This window comes from Theobroma cacao, chromosome 5, assembly GCF_053813885.1.
Source record: "Theobroma cacao isolate CCN51 chromosome 5, ASM5381388v1, whole genome shotgun sequence".
In the NCBI taxonomy this organism is placed as follows: domain Eukaryota; kingdom Viridiplantae; phylum Streptophyta; class Magnoliopsida; order Malvales; family Malvaceae; genus Theobroma; species Theobroma cacao.
The window spans coordinates 37015031-37034071 of record NC_142643.1 but is presented as its reverse complement, the minus strand read 5'-3'; the positions used below and the strand labels follow the sequence as shown (position 1 = coordinate 37034071).

Sequence of the window (19041 nt, the reverse complement as noted above, 5' to 3'; positions counted from 1 at the left end):
GTTTCATTATAATTGAATTTGTCGTGTTTTCTACAAAATCATTGATTTGTGTGCAATCATCTACGTATATGCTTTTATGTAATTATTAGTTAATCGTCATATCTTTTATACTTTAATCATTTTTGAATTTGTCGTAAATCATTAATTTTCTTTAAATTTGTCGTAAATCATTGATGAGATTCGAATCAATACGTTATCTTAATTCTTTCTTTTTACTTTTAAATTTACAATATATTTATGATCAATTATAAATTTTGTCGAGTTTATCAACTTACGCATGTTTCGTTATAATTGAATTTGTCGCGTTATGTAAAAAATCATTGATTTGTATATGGTCATCTACTTGTATGCTTTTACATGATTATTGGTTGCTTGTTGTATCTTTTATACTTCAATCATTTTTGAATTTGTCGTAAACTATTAATTTTCTTTGAATTTGTTATAAATCATTAATGAGATACGAATCAATATGTAATTCTAACTCTATCTTTTCACTTTCAATTTTATCAATATATTTATGATCATTTATAAGTTTTTACGAATTCATTAATTTACACGTGTTTACTTATAAATGAATTTGTCATATTTTATAGAAATTATACAACTATTTTGTACGTTTTACAGAATTCTTATTAAAATTTTCATATTCAATGTAAACATATAAATACTACATATCGAGAACATTGAATTTATGATATATAATTAAATTTTAATGAATTTATTAAACATGTGTTATATATATGTAATTGAAATAATGGTACCGGCAATGAACTGAATAACTACTATAGGTTCTCTATACAATCATCAATGCATCTATCCTATAATAACAATGAAAAAAATTATATGTGCAATTTGCAGATACAGATTGTACATATTGGGATCATTATGTTATGGTAAATTGTCAATCATGCAATGCCTATCATTATATCACACATATTGATTGTTGCACACCATTTCAAACTTCAAAGGTTTCTTCTTTTTGAAGTACAAACTTCAAGCCCAAAGCACAAGTATTGCTCTTTCATCTTCAACATGATCATAATAAATCCAAGGAAATTAATACGTAACAAATCAGAAGAACATCGGCGGCATGTCATAATCAGTGTGAGGAGAAAAGTTTGTGATATGAGTTACCATTTATCTGGTAATAATAAGGAATAAAACATGAATAAATCCTTTTTTCTGAAAGAGAGCTCTTAAGTCGGAAAGTAAGCTTCTAATTAAAATGAAATATGCAGATGTTCATTGAATACAGACTAATTATAGTCAACATAGGAACTTAAGGAGGCCGAAATACCTTGAACTGTTCTTTTTTTTAAATTAACCCTGAAAACCTCCAAAAATGAAAACCTGGACAGCTTCATTGGGTATATATCACATGTTTGAGAAGAAATCTTGATGCTTACTCCACTGTCTCATTGGTTACAGCAATTTTTAGCAGGAGAGGAAGATATTCAAGATATCTGGGAAAAAAAAAACGTTTCGTATATGATTATATCAGAAAACATTCTTTGATTCATCTGATTTGATATATTACTACAGCCAAAAACAGCCCAAAGAAACAGCAAAACCCTAGACTTATCATCAGCATTAGCGGAGCTTGTACAGATTAGCAGATTCTGTCTGAACAACACAATAGGGCTAAGTTTGGAGGCTAAGCAGACCACATTTATCTGACATAAAAGGGAATTCAACTAGACCCAACTTTACACGCTGACAACCACACAGGTATAATCAAAAGCCCCATCAGCTCAAAACCCTAGCTTCAACTCTAAGTCCAAATGCCCAGGGCTTGTCTTGGAACCAATCTCAAGACCAGCAGCTTCCCCAGCTTCCATTGGATGAATCCTTAAAAAAGGATCAGATAGGGTTCTCCCAGTGGAAGTGCCGTGCAGGTGACCATGATCGCCAAACCCACTTATGGGCATCCATTCACCCAGCAGATCCATGGTCATGAGACACTGTGGGAGAGGGTACTCATCCTGACTGTACTCTGGCAGTACCCTTTCAAAAGGATGATATTGAGGTTGAGCATCCTTTTGGATAAGCTGTTTCATGAAATCCTCACCGCCTTCTGCCTCCTTGTCAGGATTATTGTTGTAGCAAGTTTCTTTCACGAGATTGTCCTGGATAGGCTCCTTACCAAATCTCTTATAAGGATGATACCGAGGAGATACATTTCCAGCACTAGGCTGCTTCGAAATAAGCTCCTTGGTCCCTACAGTGGGATTGATTCCAGCTGGTTTTGGACTCGGAGTGATCAGTTCAGGCTTATCATCAGGGGGAAGAGGGTTATTCAAAACCGCTGCCAGAACGGGCGATATATTCATGGGTTCTTTCACAAGACGATGGGCATTTTGGTGGCCACATAAGGCAGGTGCAGAGTGAAAGATTTTGCAACATCTTGGGCACTTGAACTCAGGCTTTGGCTCTGATGAAGCAACAGCTTTTCCTTTGGAGTTTGATTCTCCTGCTGGCACCATGCTCATGATGATGGGATTTTGTTTGAAGACCAAATGCCCCACCGAAGGCCTTAGCTAAGCCTTTTGTTGACGATGGAAGTGAAAGAGAGGAGAAAGGATGATGGACTATTAGGAGGACACAAAGCAAAGGTTATATAGAGGGAGAGTGCTGGAACTGAAGAAGAATTAAATTATATTAAAGTTGGATGTTAAAAGTCACAGCATAATGTACATACATACATACATACATTTACATATGTATAATTTAAGCACTCCTGCCTTGATAGAAGTTGTGACTCAGTCTAATAACACTTTTAATAGAAATGGAAAATGAAGGTATAGTAAAGCTAATTATGAAGAAAGGTTAAAACTAATTTCAGTGCGCAATCTTCAGAGTCAAAGAGTTTGGATTAATTAATAAGGACATTATAACAGTTCTTATATATCTGTAGTTTTGCCATTCTCTGATGTTCAATTGGTTTTTGGTTTAGACCACCCTAAGCGTTATGTTTTTATTGTTGCTTTAGCCAACTGGTTCATTTTTGTTCTTTCTGAATTGTGGTGAAAATGTTTAGGATTTTGAAATGAGGGAATGAGAGGAAAGGAAAAGAGAATGAAGGGATTAGCAGACCAGGGAAAATCAAAGAGGGTTAAGCAGTTGAAGAAAGAGAAATTAATTAAGTATAAGTATTATACCTTTCTCACGGACTGGTACTCTCTTCTGCAGATAATTTTCCACTCGTTTCAGTCAGAGATTAGAAGCAAATTGTTCGACTTTTGAGGCAAGCCACCACCCTGTATAAGCATGCACTAACCCTGTCTGCGGACTCATCCCAATTCATAATAACTCTACCCTTGGCATCTCATTACTTGCATGAGTCCAGAGTTCAATAAAAACAAATTTGGTAATTAACTATATACATTTTAAACAGTACTGTTACAGCTATATTCATGTGTGCTTCCGTATTTTTTTAATACACAAATTACCCAATGCATGACAATCTGATGTTTCCTCTCTCTCTCTCTCTCTTTCTTAATAAGACAAGGCTGTGACATGGAAATATCAAGGTAATTACTCACTGAGACGACCCTTTTTGATAGAAAGCACTTCCCTAATGATCAAGACCCGGAAATTTATATTATAATTCAGATTGCAGAGTTGTTGTTAGGCGTTTCTGAGCTGAACTTATCAGCTGTTTGATTAATGGCTTTTTTCCCTATTTAAGCTGGTCTTAGCTATTCTTGACATATTTGCAAGATTCCTAATAATTTTGAATTGTGCATAACGCTCTTGAAGCCACCAGAAAAGGGAAAAAGCATTAACTATTAACACAGCTAAACCAGGTTTTTGTACCTGATAGTAACTTGTTACAGTTACATATGTGCAAATGATAGAAGCTAAGCTAAGAAGCATGCATAAGCATGAACAGAAGGTGTAGAAACTACATAATAACAACAACAACTAGTTAATTAGCTCACTAGTTAAGAAAGAAAATTTAGAAACATCCATGAGGAGATGACCACGGTACTGATCTTAGCTCTCATTCTTTTTATTCTTTTTTTCTTCATTTATTTTAGCTGATTCTCATTTATGATGCCCTTCAACATCCATTCTTTTTTCTTCCAAATATTTCCCATCTTTCATTAGAGCCTCAAAGTTAAGTCCAGCTCCTCCTTTGAAGTGTTTTGATCATGAGCATCTTCCTTGTCTTCATTAATTAAGGCTTCAGCATTTGGACCAGCATCATCGGTTGTAGTTGAAGCTGAGTACTCCTTGGAACAGGCGCTGTCTTCTTCAGCTTTTGCCCAAAAATCATTTTCTTCATAGAGATACAGCTTCCTGGCCATTGATTCCTTATCGACAGGCTTCTTATAAGGATGATAATTATCGGATTCATGATGAGAAGCCTTATATGAAACCTCTCCACCCTTGACTTCAGTCCTTGCTGGACCGAAGTGGAACCCAGCAGGCATGAAAACTGGCGCTTTCAGGCGATCAAGGATAAAGCCAGAAGCCAGGGGCTGCAGCAACATAGAACCATGGCTAGCCGGCACTGAGTTAATCACTGCCGGTTTTGCCAAATGGCCAAAAATTTGAGCAGATGGGACAACCGTGAGAGGCGTCAGCGATGGAAGAGTGATGGGAGGCTGCCTCATCAACGCGAGGCGTTGTTCGACATAGAGACTGCGCTCCTCATTTCTTTCCTTCTTGTGCGCATTCTGGTGACCTCCCAAGGCATGCGTGGAAGGGAACCTCTTCGAGCAGCGGTAGCATACGAATGGACAAGTTTCTTGGGTTTCACTCAACGGTACTAGTGGTGCTGGTAAGCAAGGAATGGATTGAGCGATTGAATTGGAGCTCTCCGCGGAGTCAGCCTTGGCCTGCATGGTAAACGAAGAAGAAATTAAGTCAGATTACTTGAGAAAAAGAGAGGTGGCTGCTGTCAACAAAGCAAACTAGGGGAGAGCTACTTATACACGTTGTTTTGGAATCAGACATTGGATTTGTATTTGATGTACATTAAGTGTATATATATATATATATGTAATGTACAGTATTTATACATTATTATTTAATTATAAAATATCATCTCCTAAATATATAAAAATAAAAGTTTAAAAAATTAAAATAAATATTTTTAAAATTTTTAACTTTTAAATTTATTTATTCACGAAATGATAATATTTCACTTATTAATATATAAAATTTATACACTCACAACGTGTCAAATATAAATTTTTAAATTATTAACTAAATTAATTAATTTCTAAAAAAGAGATCATCATCATCTATATATATGAGCTTAAGTATGAGGATTGTTGCGACTTGCATGAAGTTGAGAAGTGAGGAGACACGTGAGGCTGATGATTGATGTAAGATAAACCTTGGTTTGATTCAAGTCAGAGACACCACTCTGTTTTACATGACTTTGATAACAGGCATGTGCGTTCCATTTCCATCAGACAGCATTCGAAATGAGGCTTCGCTTCATTTCTGGTTTACAGCTTAATCCATCCGCATGAAAAGTGGGTTTATCTCTGTCTTGAATTCTATATACGAGCAACCAAGGGTTAGCTCTTTTCATAATGCTTGAAACAATTGACTTATACCCAAAAATAAGTGGGGAAAAATAATCAATTACCCAAAATTCTCATACACAAAAACCATGTATGGATCATTACTTCATTGGTTTGCTTATAAGCAATTTAAATTTAATGAATAAGTAAAACTTATTAAAATATTTGAATCAAGATAAGAGATTCAAAATTTTTAAGAGTGATTTATATATCCCGTTTCTTGGTCACTAATTATGTTAGAAAATTCATATTACGTGTTATAATCGTGTCATATAAAAATAAAAATAAAAATATATTAGATAAATAGATTTACATAAACACAATAATTATTTTTTTTTGTTTTAATTTGAAGTTTGAAATTGAAAATTAATCCATCCGTAGTGAAGAAGAGAGAATCATTTGCCATAAACCAAATTAAAACGCCCCTCCTGCTTAGAACATTCCAAAACAACGCAATAAATAAAGTCTTGTCTGGGAGCCAGCTTAGGAAAATACGTACTTTTATAATTTGCCTGGGGGACTATGTGTAACCGTCGATGTTCATTAACTCATGGGGTCCACCAAGGTTGCACGTGCGGTGCGGATCCAACATGTCTTTCAGAGCTTCCTACCTACATTTTTTCTGTTCTTTCCAACTGAGATTGAGATAATTCAGTTCTAAGTTTTGACGCAACAATAATAATGAAAATGAACTTTTGAGACTACGGTTGACTTTTGTTTTGGTCAAATGTAATAAAATTTGTAAGAAAGGGGCTTGTATTATATGGATTTGATGACCAAAAATGGTTTGACATGCTGCTCTGCTCCCACCAATTTGTTAAAACTTGGGAGAAATCATACATTCAAAGTTTCAATCAGTTATTCGCTTTAATTAGTTTTAGGAGATATGAAGTTAAGACTATACGAGAAAATGGCAGCTTGTTCCTGATAATCCAAGTCGAATGAAGAAGCTACAATGGTCTTAGCTTAACATTGATTCTAAAAATTTCATGAAACTTAAATACCACCTTCCAGCAGAAAAATTCTACTTTGATGAACAGACTGGTTCCAAATGCCACCCATGAAAGCCTCTTAACCAGGGGGAGAAATCATATAACAAAAAGAAACAACCAATTAACCTTATAACATGTTTGATTATAGAAACAAGGGATATCTTTCTCAACTTAAATAATCCAGATAGGCTGAAGAGTGAATCCAGGAGAAACTGAGGGTGCAAGGGAAAGGGTGCTCAGTTTATAACTAGGAAAATTTAGTGGCCAACAGCTTCCCATTTTCTCATACACCAAATGGAAATCTGTACGCAGATAAGGTTAGAGTTACCCACCCCACCCATATGCACAAGCATAATTCAAGGCACTCCTAAATCACATGACATTGCATGCCTTACAATCCTGAGTACAAGATGAGGAGAAGACAGAAGCTGCTAAATCATCTACTTCCATTTAATATAGAAAACCTAGTTGAATCCATTGCATCCAATTCCAGAGTACAAAATGAACTTAAAGGACAAACATGCCAATATATATCCATTAAGCAACCCTAGCAAGAGTGTAGACTATCCCAAACACAGTTAAAAGCCAAACAGTTTATTTCACAGTTTTACGCATGCCAAATCTAAACCTTATTTTCAAAGTTCCATGACTCTGTTCATAAGTATTTTTTACTCAGAAATGCCACTTTACAGTATGATCCCTTCCTAAGTTGAAACTTGTAACAGTGAGTTCTACAAATAATAAAGGTCATCTTCCTTCAAGCTTCCAGAAAAATCCCAAGATAGAAAGATAAAACAAACAAAGAATACAGTGAGATTTACTTCATTAGTACATTTCCACACAAGGAGAACAAGGAAAAAGAACAACATTTTCAAAGCTTAAGTACCAATCTCTAAGCAAGGATATATGGTGGATCTAAAATAAGTTTCCACAAATATCCCAGAATACGCAAACATGAAGGTTGGAGGGGCACTTTATCTCTAAAATATTTATGCCTTACCACTTTCAGAGTTAAGATTAGCATATAATTGACAACCAGTTCATAGATTGTATAAATTGTACGAAACGTATAAACCATTGTGCCGACATTTGATCCGTGAAAGTATCTATCAGAAACAGAATGAACATTCACAACTAACTTTTCACTAAAACAGTCTCAACAGATTACAGAAAGATGACAATCAAGCACGGATTATTCCAATATAGGTATAACAGAGCCTAAAGGTTCTCATAGTTAAAAAAGTTTAATCATATAATTATGGCTCTACCTCTTGCACATAAAATCATTTAATCCCATCTAGAATTCAAACACTGGCAACTTACTCATCATTAAAATTAACATCCAATCAGATGCAGATGAAAAAATTCAAATATAAAACCCAGTTATTGTCATTAATTATCACATAAAAATCCAAAACTCCAAATGCCCATTAACTAAAACATGAATCTCATTAGAGAAATAGTAGCTAAAATTAATTTTAAAAACACCCAAAAAATCACATACCCAGTTCCTTAAATTCCCCCCAAAGATCAACTAAAACTGAATCAATTAGTCTTGGGGTCAGGCATTGGGAACAACCCAGCACCAGCAGCTCCTCGCGGCGGCGAAAATCCCAAAAACTTTTGCAAATTAGTCCTTATGCTAATCGAACACAAGAAATACAGAAACACCATCGAACAATCCGTCGAATCTTCCCCTTGTAAGCCTCTATGACTCATCTTCATCACAATGCCAATCGGCTTAAAGGGCAATTTGGCCACAACTTTCCCTTCGAAAAGCGAATTCAAGAACCCAAAAACGACGATCAAAACTAGGGCCACGACAGCCCCAGATTTGAACTTGAATAGGGAAAGGTCACGGCTGGATTCTTTAAGGCTGGTTTCGACACGGTCGATTTTCTTGGTTTTGGATTTTTTGTTGGATAACTTGTTTGGGTTTTGGTCGGTCTTCATGGTTTCGAGTTTCTTGGCTGCTTTGTCGATTGAGGATTTGAGGGATTTGTAAGAGTTGGTTCGGTAGATTAAGAGCCAGGATATGGCTTCGCAGACTACGGCTGTGCAGAAGGAGATGGCTACCACTGTTAGGCTGTCGGAGTATTTAAACGATGATAGGAATTGGGGTGTCGCCATTTGGACTAGAAAGTGAAAGAAAACGTTTTCTCGGGAAAGTTCGTTTGAGAAGGAAACTGAAAACTTCCGATCTGAGGTTCGTTGGCAGTCAAAAAAGATTCGAAAGTGGACAAGTTGCTGTGATTCTGGGTCTAAAGTTGGGCTTTGACCGTACTGTTTTTTTCACTTGCTGAATCTGCCCATTAAAAATTGGCTGGTTTGGGTTTAATAGTGGGCTAACTTGGATGACGTAGAAATCATGATAATTTACCAAAAACACAGCATTTGCCACCAATGGAGGAGAAGTTAATAAGGCGGCAGCATTGGCTGCCATTAAAGAGGCAAAAGCTTCAGCTTCTGCGAAATGAGTGACAAAAGTCACATGAAAGATGATCTTTCCTGACAAATACAACGAATCTAATCAAGGTGGCCACTTCATTTGGCAAATAACCTCTCAATTCTAATAAAAAATTATTAAGAGAGACAAGAGACATTAATAAATCACATGAAATGAATAAAGACTTTATGAACTCAACTTTGAAAAATGGATATATATATATATATATATATATATATATATATATATATATATACAGCATTGCACCATACCTCATCACCAATAAATGGGCCATAATTCTAACTTCTTGATTTTGATTCATTATTTTATTTATTTTGCCATACTACCTTCTTTTGATTGAGCAAGAATGGGATTTTTCTATATATGTATATACTCGTCTTGATCTGCATATTGCAAGTGTCAGAGATTCATTAGAGAGTCAGTTTAGTTTGAGATCTTGAACTCAAATATTGTACAAGTAAAATGAATCATAACAAATTATAAAAGAAAAGGTATTACGTTTGTTATATAAGAAACTCATCCAATAAGTAAAACAACTTAGAAATCCAATTGCAGTTATGATAACTTGGACAGTATCTAATTTTGTCAAGGTAGTACGTGAACCGTCACATTAATTATTGATATCATACCATACTCGAACACCGAAGTGAACATTTGTCACTTAGCAAAGGGACAACGTTCAAACATGCTGTGCCTCTTAAAATCTGAGAATGGTGGCGGGAAGCCAACAGCTGTTGAAAATTGAGATATGATCACTCAGACATGTCCGAAAACGACCAACTTCTTCTATCATATTAGCCCAAATATCTGCTTCTAATTTACCAAAAAACAGAAGAGGACACGTAGCAAGTATGTTCAAAGGGCAGGTAGAGATTTAAGTATATGAGAGGTTTTCAGAACTTGCTAATAAACATCTAGCAGTTGTTCAAGGGAGTCTATCAAACTGCATGGTTTTTTATTTTTTGGATTTTTGTTCTTCTTTCTAGCAATTTGAGTTTAATGGGGTCGTTGTTTAAAGTCTCAGACATGTGAATTGTTCTGAAAAAGTTGTTTACGAGGTGAGTCTGATTTGCTCAGAATCATTAATTTGTCCTCCATTTCAGTGTATGTTGTTTCTTGCTGTTATCCGGTGGTCTTTTTGTGTCCCCTGGAAACTTGTTTTGCTTCTTCCTTTCGATTTAGAATGGATTGGTATATGGAGTTCAATCTTCTTCAAATTTTGGTTTGAGGTTTGTTGCTAAGCATATTAGATTGGTGTGTTTTTTTTTTTTTGTTAACTTTTTAGTTATCTTTCGTAAAAGGAATGGAAGGTGGTGATTTGAACAATGTGAGAACTCCATTGTTGTCAAGTGAAGGAGAAAAGCTAATCCAGAATGGGCAAACAGAATATTTTTACTCAGTTGATGCTTTGAAGTGTGAATTCTTCTCCAAATTGCCTGATAGAGTTCGGTCTGGGCTTGATCCTGAGACCCCTTTTCATATGGACCTTTCTAAAACCACTGGCTTGATTGAAGGTAACCAACTCTCTTTCTATTAACCCCAATTCTTTTCTAGTTCTCATATGTGATATTACTTGTTGAAGAATATGAGTAAAACTCTATGCATTTTCTCTTATATTTTTCTTTTAATACTGCTTGATAGCAACTCATACTCGATTAATGTCGACGGCAATGAGAATGTCTTGTGGAGGCTATATAGTAATTATTCTTAGTAAAATATGAATTGCAAATTTGCAATGATACATTTCCAGCTCTGGAGAAGAAGGATTTTTTGTTGAGCTAGACTTTTTATACAAGCTTTCTGTTTGTATGGTCAGTAACTGCAGACACATTTTCAGCTATTAAGTGATTGTTATCATTCCAGGTTCAGTTAAGGCAGCTCATTAGTATGATAAAACTTTATTAAGAGGGCACTCTGTGTAGAAGAATACGATTGAAGAATAACAAGGAATTTTGATCTTAGTCCAGAATAAAACCCTAGCCAATGATTAAACTATCTTGCTAAATGATCAATATGTCAAAAGAAAGTCTTGTTTGATGCAATTTACGAGTTTCTTTACTCTGTAATAAGTTACTGATTAGTAAACGACTGACGCCTTGTTTGATGCAATAGCAAAGACTTGTTTGCATAGGGACATATATAGCATGAGTTGGAGTCTTGAGTTCCTTCTCCTCGTTGGAAACTTTTTTTACTCTCTGAAACTTCTTTGCATTTAGCATGTAAAGGCTTGTTATTGCTTTTAGTATTACAGAGACAAATGCAGCTTTTTGTTGTGACCATAGCCATTAGAAGTGGAGGTTTAGGACCCAGAGTTTTGAATTTGCAGAAGAAAAACAATGTGTTATAGGGAATTTCTGCTCATTTGCTAGTGTCACTGGATCAATGTGGATTAATCTTTTACTGGCAAATTACCTAGGAATATAAATCCGAAGAATATTTTTGCTGGAACTTGAGTTGGTGGTGGTACACATGACTGATATTTGGGTGATATTTGTCTTCTCACTGTTTTGATTTAAATGAACTATAGTATTGCATAACTAAGGAAATGATTTTGAAAATTTCTTTACACTTCCATGTAATCTAAATCTTAAAGACTTAAACTCAAGCTTTTAGAGAACAAATTATCCCCTTTCCTTTTTATGTTTCTCTCTGCTGATCCTTATTCATTTATTTTACTTTTTCTGTCAGGTGAAAAAGAATACTATGAAAAACAATTTGCTACATTAAGATCTTTTGAGGAAGTTGATTCCCTAGAATTACCCCATGTCATAGATGAAGCACAAGGTCATGAAGAACAAGCCCAACATGAGAGAGCAATTAACTTTTCTAACTGGGCAAATGGTTTTTTGCTTGCTTTTAAGGTGATCCACCTTTCCCATATTTCTCATAGAATTTTGGAAACTAAATGTGCAATGTTGAATTTTTTACTCACGCAAGTGTACGTATCGCAAAGTTAATATAGATATGAGTAGAGTGTCGATTCCATAGAAAATTGAATTAATCCTTATAATAAACTACTAAAATTAACACATCTTACTTTTATCTAAACAATTTAAATTAATAAACTAATAACGAAAATTAAAACTTAATCTAAAATCTATTAGTAAATTTACTTTATTAAATGTAAATGACTACCAAACCTAAAGATTATGATATCTCTCAATACTTTATCTGAATATTGTCTCTCTCTCTCTTAACTCAATTTAGTGAATTAAGTTGCTAATTTAGAATTTTTAATTATTTACAAGTCTCTATCGGAGTTTCTTATAAAAATATATCTCTCAATTAATTTACTATATGTTTATGCAAATTAAATTAAAGAAATATTCATTAAGTTTGTGCTCTAATTTTGACTGCGTATGGCTTATAAATGTATGTCTACCCTATATGCAAATCAAACTACCTAATCAACTAAGTGTATTCAATCATACGCTATTTTATTCAAGATTTACCTAAATTTCCTTCGTCAAAGTTTAACTTAAGTTTTCAATTCAATCTAATTGATGATCAAGCAATTAAAAGCATTAAGAACAAAATAAAATAAACTTAAATCTATCAAACATAAGTAAAAGACAGATAATTCATATTACATATTGAGTTCAATTATAATCTTAAATTAAAAATTTAGTTCCCTATCAAGTTATATATCATCATTAAATAAAATTTAAACATTAAAACCAAGAGAATAAAAAAATAACAAAAAGATAGAAAAAACCAAGGAATGAATTCTTGATCTCCAAATCTCCTTGAATTCTTCAAATTCCTCCAATGACTCTGAAGTTTGACTCTTAGCTATTAATCTGGTGTTTTTCCCTCCCCTTTAAATTCTCCGAAAGGTTATTTTTATAGGCTTTGAAGTTAGACCAAGTTGATTGAAAAAAGAAGTCAATTTTAGCTGAGATTTCCTTATCAAACTATGTAAGTCGCAGTTTTACCAAATTAATTAATAGAAATCGTAATTACTCTAAGACTGCTGCAGTGCGTCAACTTCAAAAAGATTTTGACCATCCTATAAGCCGAATTGGATGAAGTGGTAAACATAAAAGTTGTAGATATTTCTCTCAGCTTTCCAATGGTTCAAGAATCGCTTCATTTGGAGCTTTGTAGAGAAAGTTATGGCCAAAATACTAAAACATGTATATTGAAAGTCTGCACCTCAAACTTGCTCTCCTTCTTCCATTGAAATTCTTCTTTCAAACACCTACAAAAGCACATATAAATCCTATGTTAACTACATTAACACCAAATTAAATATAAAATTAACTAAGATTAGATTGACTCATATAAAATAATTAATTTAAAATAATTAAATAAAACCTACTAATTTTTATACATTACTACAAAAACTAGCCAAATTATTATCAAAATTAAGCCCAAATAACTCTATATCATAGAGTTATCATGCAACCAGTGACGTTTTCTGGATTTGGCTTAAGATTTCAAATAACTTAGGGTCTCTTTTACATTTAACTATGTTATAGCCTGCAAAACATGCTTATTCATTTAATAGTTTCGGTCTGCTTATATCTTAACATTTATATAGAATAGGGTCACTTAGTATAGCAGAGTATTCTGTTTTGTTATATTTATAAGCAATATGACAATTCTGGCAACAAACTTGAGACAAAAGGTTATGTGTGGATTATTTTATTATCCAGTTAGGCTATTTCATTTTAGGCCTTCCACAGCCTTAGCAACTAATTTTTACGTGTGTTTTTCCTTAACAAGAAAGCAATTGAAGTGAATGTATACCATGCACCTGCAGATATATGCAACAGTCAAGAGTGGATCACTAGCAATCGCTGCATCGACGCTAGATTCTTTGCTAGATCTTTTGGCAGGCGGTATACTATGGTTTACAAATCTGTCAATGAAAAGCATAAACATCTACAAGTATCCTATTGGAAAACTAAGGATGCAGCCAGTAGGCATTATCATCTTTGCTGCTGTCATGGCCACCCTTGGTATGTTCTTTTGCTTTATCCTTCATCACATGTACATTAACCGGGTTAATTGTTGAGGTTTCTCCCATAAATTTATGACTATATCTTCCCTGAACATGATTTAAGCAAACAAAATTGAAATGCTTTCTGGAGAATCAAATTCACTCACTTATTCTACTAATCTAGTTAGTACCGTTAAGTTTACCAAAAATTTTATGTAGTTGCTTTACTAATCTTCAGTTGAAAAAAATAAGATAATATTTTTGAACTTTTTATGTTCATGGACCAAATCCAAGAACAAAGACACCCTACTATTACCTGCAAGTGAATGCCTTGAGCCTGACCGGAACTCAACATCTGATATCTTGATCTTATGCTGAATTTCTAATGAGCTTCTACATTTTGAAGGATACAAATTTTATTAAAATATTAGAGGGAGAAAGAATGCCCTAACAATGACTGCATAGCCTCCTTCCAACTATCATGTACAGGCTTCCAGGTGCTGGTTGAAGCTATAGAACAATTGATCAAAGACAAACCGTCTGATAAAATGACTTCACTGCAACTGATCTGGCTATATTCAATTATGCTGACAGCTACTGCACTCAAACTTGTCCTATGGTTTTACTGTAGAAGCTCAGGGAGCAAAATTGTCCGTGCCTATGCAAAGGTTAATGCCAATGATTAGCATGATATTTTATACCGTCTCTGGTAGGTTCTGATGGTTTACTCCTTTGTATAATGATGATTGACAGGATCATTATTTTGATGTGGTAACAAATCTAGTCGGTTTGATTGCTGCTGTTCTTGGTGATAAGTTTTACTGGTGGATTGACCCTGTTGGTGCTATCATCCTTGCCCTCTATACTATAACAAATTGGTCTGGAACTGTACTGGAAAATGCAGGTGGGTTTCTGGTTCTCTTTCTCTTTCTTTCACAGATACAGACACAAATGCACAATAGAATAGCTACTAATCTTCGAGTATTTAGAAGTAACAGATAGAACATTGATCCCTATATAAAATTTTGAACATTCCTTGAAGTATAACATTCTTGATAGTAACTCACTATCCATGATAGTACATCAATTTATTATTAGCAAAGATCAGTAGCTTAAATTCTCAGAAAAAGAAAAAAGGATCCGTAGTTTATTGCTGCTCATTGATATTTGATTAGATATAATTCAGATTACCAGAAACCTCTAGTTTTATTCTTATAAGTTTTTCTTTCCATTAATGGACAGTTGTCCTCATTTTCAACATAAGAACATCTGTTCTCATCTTTTCTGGTTGAGGTGAGGGTTTGTTAAGTAGAAAAAAGAATGCCTTCTTGTATGCATCAGCATCTAATGTCCTGGAATCCAGACATAAGAACTTTAGCTTGTTCCTTGACATTCTTATTTAATTCAGGTGATTTTATGCCACCATTTATTTTCTGAACTTCTGTTCATGTAGTTTCGTTGGTTGGACAATCGGCTCCTCCTGAAGTTTTGCAGAAACTTACATACCTCGTCCTGAGGCACCATCCTCTAATCAAAAGAGTCGATACTGTTCGAGCCTATACTTTTGGTGTCTTATTCTTTGTTGAGGTTGGTTTGTAGCAAATGTTTACAGATCTTGCTTCATATATACCTCGTCAAAGACATCAGTTCATCATGATATTGCATCCGGTTCCATCTCCTTAGTTTGACAGACAGCCTTGAATTGAGTTTTGCCTTATTTATTACATGTGCAAACATATGTATGTCATTTTGTAGTTCTAAGCACTGCACAGGTTCATTTCTTAAAAACATTTTCAATATGTGCCAAGAAAAGAAACCTGAACGATATCTAAGCAAAATGTCCAGCTTAATTTACTAGATTTGATTCTGTTGGTTCTCCCTTTACAAAATCAGGTTGATATTGAACTGCCTGAGGACTTGCCATTGAAAGAGGCACATGCTATTGGAGAATCATTGCAGATAAAGATTGAAGAACTCCCTGAAGTTGAGCGAGCCTTCGTTCACCTTGATTTCGAATGTGAGCACAAGCCAGAGCACTCTGTTCTCAACAGACTCCCCAGCACTCAGCCTTGACCTTCATTTTCCCAGACCAAAATACTATGCTGTCATCGGCTAACTTGGTGAACATGACACCAAACTGTTCAGTCCAATGCATTGAGATGTATAAATTAGGAACTGCATGACTTTAGCCAAGAGAATCCGAGTTCGGAGTAGGATATATTTAACTTTTGGAAAATGAATGTAGTTTTTGACATTGTGTTTCTAAGGAAATAAAAAAAAAATTATATTTCAATACATTAATCTCAATATACATATTTCATGAAAATAACAAACCATTCGAAATTTTACTTAATTATCACTATTTTGAGTGTTCATAATATGGAAATCAACTCAGCTGATAAAAAAAAAAATGAATTATTTTGTTCTTATTGAGAGTGATCAATGTATCAAAAATCAAAATAGCCAATGAATTATTTTCTTTTCTCTTCCTTTGTTTTTTTCTTTTTCTTTTTCTTCTTTGGGTCAAGAAAACAAGTTGAAACGAATGAGAAAGGGTCAATATCATCATTGTATTCAATTGGAAAGCCCAAAACTTAATGGGCTTTCCATCCTTATTTTTCTCATTTCTAAACCTGCTGGTACTGCCCACAGTCAGCTGCTGCGCTCAAGGGGAGTCGAGGTTAGCTTCTATTTCTCCATTTTATCCTTTTTTTTTTTTATCTTGTTGCAATTTTGTTTGCTCCCTTTCTTCTTTTGTTTTTCCTTCCTTCCATTCTTGTCTTCCAATTATATGAACTAATAATTATTAGCAAATATTACAAAACTTTAAAACAGTAATCCTTTTACCAATTGGGTTCTCAGCAAATGAAATTTTCTATCACAGCTGTGAGACTTCCATAGATTTTCTATTCTTGGTGTAAGTTATGGGTATCCATTGTTTCAGCTGAATTATGGGTATATATTCTTCTTTGTGTTTTTTTTTTTTTGTTCCTTTTCTCAGCTTGTAAAGTAGATTATATTAAATTTGAGAAGAACGTTAGAATTACCCATTCCCTTGGCTTTTTACAATCTTGTTGTGTATATTAGAGATGGCTTGGGCTTTTTGGTGTATTCATGGCCTGCCAGTTGCCATTGCCAATGGAAATTGTTCTTTCCCATTCTTTTGTTCATTTTAAAGTATTGACATTGCACGGTTCTTGATGGCAGGAGGGTAGTATGGAAGGGAATGTTTGGTCTTATGAAGATATACTGAAGATGCATAATAATAGAGTGAACAGCCAAACTCGTTAACTTTAAGGGTGTTAAGCTTTTTCTTAATTTATCTCTGTCAAATATCGCCAAGTTGTTTGTATTTGCTCATCTTGAACCAAAATTTTCTCCATAATTGAATACACTATTTAGCTTCAATGAGATCACTCCTATTACCTTGCTCTTTCCTCCATCCCTCTCCTCCTCGCCTGTCCCTTCCTAGACTTCAATCACAGCCTCGACATATTAACAGTGACAGTTCCCGTCATGATATATGCCATGCCTCTCCTCCTTGTCTTTCATTTCAATCCAACTTTTCATGTAAGTCACTATGCAGTCATCAGTCATTAGCTGGAACTGCAAACGCTTCAAATGAGGGGGCAGTTTCAGTTATCAATATTGAAGATTTTTATGAAAAAGATTGGTCGTTTCTTGATTCAGATGATTTAAATTCTGAACAAGTTAGGCAAAATATTGACCGCATTACATCTGCGGGGGAGATTGAGGAGACTTCTAGAGTACTAGTCTCAATTGGTTCTGAAGGATTTGTGGATCATTTGGTTGAATCATCACCGAGCCAATTGTTGCTTGTAGTCCATGATTCTATTCTTATCTTAGCCGGAATTAAAGAAAAATATGATGAGGTTAAGTGTTGGCAAGGAGAATTGATAGGTGTGCCAGAGAAATGGTCACCACTGGACGTTGTATTTCTCTATTTTCTGCCTGCTTTGCCGTTCAAACTTGACCAGATTTTCACATTGCTGGCAAAACGTTGTTCACCAGGTAATCCTGCTGGATATTTGGTAAAATTTAAGTCGATCCTATGTTTTATTTCATTTTACTTTTGACTACTGGCAAGGAATGCATGTATCACAGACTGTATGTTGCTATTGCTGTCTCTGCCAAATAGTATATCTTTACCTATTGAAAGAGCTTAGTAGATACTCAACAAGGGGAGGGAACAAGAAAATGAAAAAGGGCTTAGTAGAGTTTGCATGTATTAGAATGAAAAGTTGTTAGCCATGTCTAGTCTGTTGCCCTCTTTACAAAGTGAGATTGTGACTGTTACTTGTACAGGTGCAAGACTGGTAATTAGCCATCCCCAAGGTAGAGCAGTGCTACAGCAGCAAGGGAAACAGTTCCCTGACGTTATAGTTGCAAACTTGCCCGATAAAACGACTTTACAGAGAGTTGCAGCTGACCATTCCTTTGAGATGACTGAATTTGAAGATGAGCCTGGATTTTATCTAGCTGTTTTGAAGTTTATTAAGGCAAACAATGAAGTTTAGATTCGTACTTAGCTCGGGCTTGAATTGTTTTGAGGTATCCTAATTGTGTTAAAGAATTGAGGATCCCAATAATAAAGTGCTAGTACCACAGCTACTTTTTGCTTATTTGGCCACATAGGTTTCGATTTTATGACTACTATTAAGTCTTTCCTTGCCCCTTTCACGTTTTTGTCAGCATATGAATCTTTGATGAAGATAATTCAGCAAAAGAAATTTCAATTCCATTGTCTGAAAGGTCATCCTTTGCGCTCTTTTCTAATCCTGAATAAATCAATTACTTGGCTTCTAGAATCTATATCCTACTTGAAGACATAAACAAAATGACAAACCCTACCATTTTGCAAGCTTCCATCATGGCAATATTCCTTGCTGCTCAAGGTTAAGAGGTGAACATATCTTCCTTTGGGAAAAGATCAGAAAATATAGATTATAGTGTTCCGCAGACAAGCAACTACATTCTGATTACCAGATCTGTTGTTTAATAAACTTTTCTTCTAGGAAGAATGGAAAGGAATGTTATTCCTTACAAGGAGGAAGATCTTCCTGTCAGCAACAAATC

At 34.7% G+C, this 19041-nt stretch overlaps 4 protein-coding genes across 6 annotated transcripts; 2 read left to right on the top strand and 2 right to left on the bottom strand.

Moving 5' to 3' along the window:
- Nucleotides 1-3822: 3822 nt before the first annotated feature.
- LOC18599144 (uncharacterized) lies at nucleotides 3823-6351 on the bottom strand. Of its 2 annotated transcripts, XM_088806812.1 has the most exons (2): nucleotides 6040-6351; nucleotides 3823-4844 (listed from the first exon to the last, which is right to left on the bottom strand). In XM_088806812.1, the coding sequence occupies exon 2, from the start codon at nucleotides 4617-4619 to the stop codon at nucleotides 4107-4109; it is 513 nt and encodes a 170-aa protein (XP_088662938.1). In that variant the 5' UTR covers nucleotides 4620-4844; nucleotides 6040-6351; the 3' UTR covers nucleotides 3823-4106. The 2 variants fall into 2 exon arrangements, with proteins under 2 accessions (XP_088662938.1, XP_007029045.3); XM_007028983.3 differs by lacking the exon at nucleotides 6040-6351 and having other exon boundaries at nucleotides 3823-4861.
- A 1546-nt stretch (nucleotides 6352-7897) lies between these two features.
- LOC18599143 (transmembrane/coiled-coil protein (Protein of unknown function DUF106, transmembrane)) lies at nucleotides 7898-8837 on the bottom strand. Its single transcript, XM_007028982.3, has one exon. It carries the CDS (start codon nucleotides 8660-8662, stop codon nucleotides 8078-8080), a length of 585 nt encoding a protein of 194 aa, XP_007029044.1. The 5' UTR covers nucleotides 8663-8837; the 3' UTR covers nucleotides 7898-8077.
- A 1150-nt stretch (nucleotides 8838-9987) lies between these two features.
- Nucleotides 9988-16188, top strand: LOC18599142 (metal tolerance protein 4-like). Its single transcript, XM_007028980.3, has 8 exons — nucleotides 9988-10057; nucleotides 10301-10513; nucleotides 11688-11860; nucleotides 13765-13963; nucleotides 14434-14612; nucleotides 14698-14848; nucleotides 15398-15531; nucleotides 15838-16188. The coding sequence occupies exons 2-8, from the start codon at nucleotides 10303-10305 to the stop codon at nucleotides 16015-16017; spliced, it is 1227 nt and encodes a 408-aa protein (XP_007029042.1). The 5' UTR covers nucleotides 9988-10057; nucleotides 10301-10302; the 3' UTR covers nucleotides 16018-16188.
- A 336-nt stretch (nucleotides 16189-16524) lies between these two features.
- Nucleotides 16525-18595, top strand: LOC18599141 (DNA-directed RNA polymerase subunit beta). Of its 2 annotated transcripts, none has more exons than XM_007028979.3 (3): nucleotides 16525-16624; nucleotides 17152-17976; nucleotides 18271-18595. In XM_007028979.3, exons 2-3 carry the CDS (start codon nucleotides 17352-17354, stop codon nucleotides 18480-18482), a joined length of 837 nt encoding a protein of 278 aa, XP_007029041.3. In that variant the 5' UTR covers nucleotides 16525-16624; nucleotides 17152-17351; the 3' UTR covers nucleotides 18483-18595. The 2 variants fall into 2 exon arrangements, with proteins under 2 accessions (XP_007029041.3, XP_017976037.2); XM_018120548.2 differs by lacking the exon at nucleotides 16525-16624 and adding an exon at nucleotides 16674-16899.
- The last annotated feature ends 446 nt before the right edge of the window (nucleotides 18596-19041 follow it).

Bases quoted from the DNA above. Each gene is read 5' to 3' on its own strand.
- LOC18599144 (XM_007028983.3), bottom strand. From the start codon at position 4,850: ATGCAGGCCAAGGCTGACTCCGCGGAGAGCTCCAATTCAATCGCTCAA.
- LOC18599142 (XM_007028980.3), top strand. From the start codon at position 10,303: ATGGAAGGTGGTGATTTGAACAATGTGAGAACTCCATTGTTGTCAAGT. The intron at 14,613-14,697 runs GTTAATGCCAAT...GATGATTGACAG, and splicing joins TTGTCCGTGCCTATGCAAAG to GATCATTATTTTGATGTGGT. The intron at 14,849-15,397 runs GTGGGTTTCTGG...CTGTTCATGTAG, and splicing joins AACTGTACTGGAAAATGCAG to TTTCGTTGGTTGGACAATCG.
- LOC18599143 (XM_007028982.3), bottom strand. From the start codon at position 8,662: ATGGCGACACCCCAATTCCTATCATCGTTTAAATACTCCGACAGCCTA.
- LOC18599141 (XM_007028979.3), top strand. From the start codon at position 17,352: ATGAGATCACTCCTATTACCTTGCTCTTTCCTCCATCCCTCTCCTCCT. The intron at 17,977-18,270 runs GTAATCCTGCTG...TTACTTGTACAG, and splicing joins GGCAAAACGTTGTTCACCAG to GTGCAAGACTGGTAATTAGC.